Genomic DNA, 2,610 nt, shown 5'->3' with positions numbered 1-2,610 from the left:
CAACAACAATAAGAAACTTTGCCAAGATCACTAGCGTAATCGTTTATGAGCATGGTAAGTATGATGCTAGGGTCTCAGTCTTTTGTACCGGTAGAAATATTTACACGGCTTACTGGGAACTCAGCATTTTGTAGCAAATGAAACGCAGATTTATGAAATTAAAGAAGTCGATTTACGTACATATGGGACTCAGAGGATTTGGACTAATTATCCCGCCGAAGCGAAGCGAAGGAAGAAAGGCAAAAATCTAGAGTAAAACCTAAATTACCGCCGCGTAGCGGCGGCGCTCGGCTAGTTGGATTCAGAACGAGCAGGTGAGGAGGCGAAGGGAGAAGTTTGAGAGGGTGGCTCTCGACAAGGTCCAAGCTGTAGATATAGGCGGTAGTATAGGCGGCGGGGACTTAGGTAGGAGAGCAATGGGTGAGCGGTCTGGCGCACCCACCTCTCAGTTGCCATTTGGACGGGAAGTGTTCAGATCAAGCAGCTAAATATAACTACGCGTAAGGTGCTGCGGTGAAGACCGGCCTTACCCAACAACACACGAGGTTTACGAGCGCTTTTCCGTAGAGCGTTAGTGAGGTTCGCCGGCGTCGAGAAGCCAGCGGAGAGCGTGCACGTCTAATTAAAGGTAGTGCATTAGTAGTTAAGTGAGGCGAGTCATGATGCGTTGGCGAGGCATAGGGTAGCTGGGAACGTGGCTAGCGACCACGTGGGCTGAGGGGACTGTTCATTGACCTCTTGGCCGTAGAGCACAAGACCTGGAGCGGGTGCGAGCTTGACCTCCGCACAGGAAGGGTCCGAGCTCACTTGTATCTTCCATGTTCGGGTTTCATGAGGCACGAGAACGGGCTCAAAGACCTGCCCGAGGTTGCCAGCTGCCTAAAAATGTCCTCTCCCTAAGCCGGTCCCTGTTGTGGTTCACCTCGGTGGGCTACCCCAGTGACATTCGTCACTGGCGACCTGTTAACTCTAGCTCCTGCTCTTGCACGGCCCCTTCCCCTCCAAGTTGGATTTACCAGCGTAGTGGCAGCGATGCCGACAGCAGCTTCAGCAGAACCAAGTATCCAAAGAAGACGTCAGTATAATGCGCCTAAAAATGCTGTGGATGATGATATGTCATTCCCACGAACGCTCGTCATCCGAGTACGAACTCAATAGGGCGAACCATGTCCAGCAGCAGTTACAGGATCAACTCGATTAAAGTAGGCCAAGCTGATAACACTTCAACACGATTTTGGCAGGTCTTGATATCTTCTAATCATTATTCAGCTTGTTCATTACAAGCTCCAGCAGCACTCTTGATACCTACTTATCATTACTCAGCTTGTTCACCAGGAGCTCCAGCAACATTCCAAACGATAGCGTCTCCATGCGAGATAGGGTCACGTTTTCATCTTTAACAGTCTCAGATAATTCGTACCGGTGCTCCTCCCTCTCTTCGATAAGGGCTTGGACCTCTAGTTGAGCCTTCATGATCATCTCCAGACCCGTGCTGATTTGCTCCAACTTCTCCTTCAATGCCGCAAGCTCCTCAAGACGTGCGCTTACCAACTGCCGCACCAGTGCTGCCTCCTTCATAGCAATTCTGCGCTAGATGTCAGAAAGAAATGGAGCTCATGCGAACTTAGCTCATATATCTAAATTTAGACAATTGAACGGATAGTTGTCATTTTGTGGTCCACAGGTAACTGACGACATGTAATTTATAATAAATTTCGTTTTGCTAAGGTTGCTTCTGGTTTGGCCAGGTTGCTGGAAGTGTTGCTTTAATGACAAGGTTGCTATATGTATCGTCGTCAGATTGTAAATGGGGAAACTTATGGTTGCGGTAGCGTCATTCGTAAAGGACCGTAAAATTAGCATATGGCATGACTCGAAAAGCTGATTGGCTAATGATCTTGAAGCGAAATTGATGACTTAAAATAATTTAATGAGGACGTAGTATTCTTGTCAGAAGCAGTTCCATGACACCGGAAGAGACTTCTGTAATTGCATGTGATTGGAAGGGTGCTGTGGTGTTGGAATTCCCACGTGAACTCTAGCTACGAATGTAGTTAGGATGTTCCCACAACAATACGCCTACTAGGATAGTAAACGATCGTTCGGGCGGACCTGAAGACCCCAGTTCTGCCCTTGCACCGGGACAAACTGGACCTTGTAAACTACTTATATAGGCCAACCAGTAAAATAAGAACACGCTACTAGCACGAGCAAAGCTAGCAGGTGTTTTGAATCCTCGTGGTCCCAACAGCGGAAGGGTACCAGGCACGGGTAAGCCTTTTACGAGATCACCGAGTGTTCAGCACTCGGCTGGAAGAAATAAAGGGGAGGCAATTAAAGCACTCCCAGTCGTGCAAATAGGCAACAATAAGCCGTCACGTAAAACCTCCCGATAATAATCGGCCAATACACAAAGTCTCTTGGCCTTGCCGGATGAACCCTCGCTACAGAGCTTCGAGTTCACCGACAGGCATAACACACTCAAACAAGCTTGACCTGACGCTTACCTTGAAGCCGGACGTCGCTCTGTGTGCTTGAGTGGAAATTCTGTTCTGTATATAAGCTTACCCTTTCGGGTCTATTCCTAATAAGAAGTCCTAATCAAGTATA

At 48.0% G+C, this 2,610-nt stretch overlaps 1 protein-coding gene across 1 annotated transcript; it reads right to left on the bottom strand.

Annotated features, from left to right (window-relative positions):
- Nucleotides 1–657: 657 nt before the first annotated feature.
- Nucleotides 658–1,578, bottom strand: PITG_09381 (uncharacterized protein; the record flags this gene model as incomplete). The annotated part of the gene is made up of 3 exons (XM_002903597.1): nt 658–879; nt 1,017–1,045; nt 1,320–1,578. The coding sequence occupies 3 exons, from the start codon at nt 1,576–1,578 to the stop codon at nt 658–660; spliced, it is 510 nt and encodes a 169-aa protein (XP_002903643.1).
- Between the last annotated feature and the right edge of the window lie 1,032 nt (nt 1,579–2,610).

Source organism: Phytophthora infestans, genomic scaffold, assembly GCF_000142945.1.
Source record: "Phytophthora infestans T30-4 supercont1.14 genomic scaffold, whole genome shotgun sequence".
Taxonomy (NCBI): Eukaryota; Oomycota; class Peronosporomycetes; order Peronosporales; family Peronosporaceae; genus Phytophthora; species Phytophthora infestans.
This window is presented reverse-complemented; position numbering and strand designations above follow the sequence as displayed.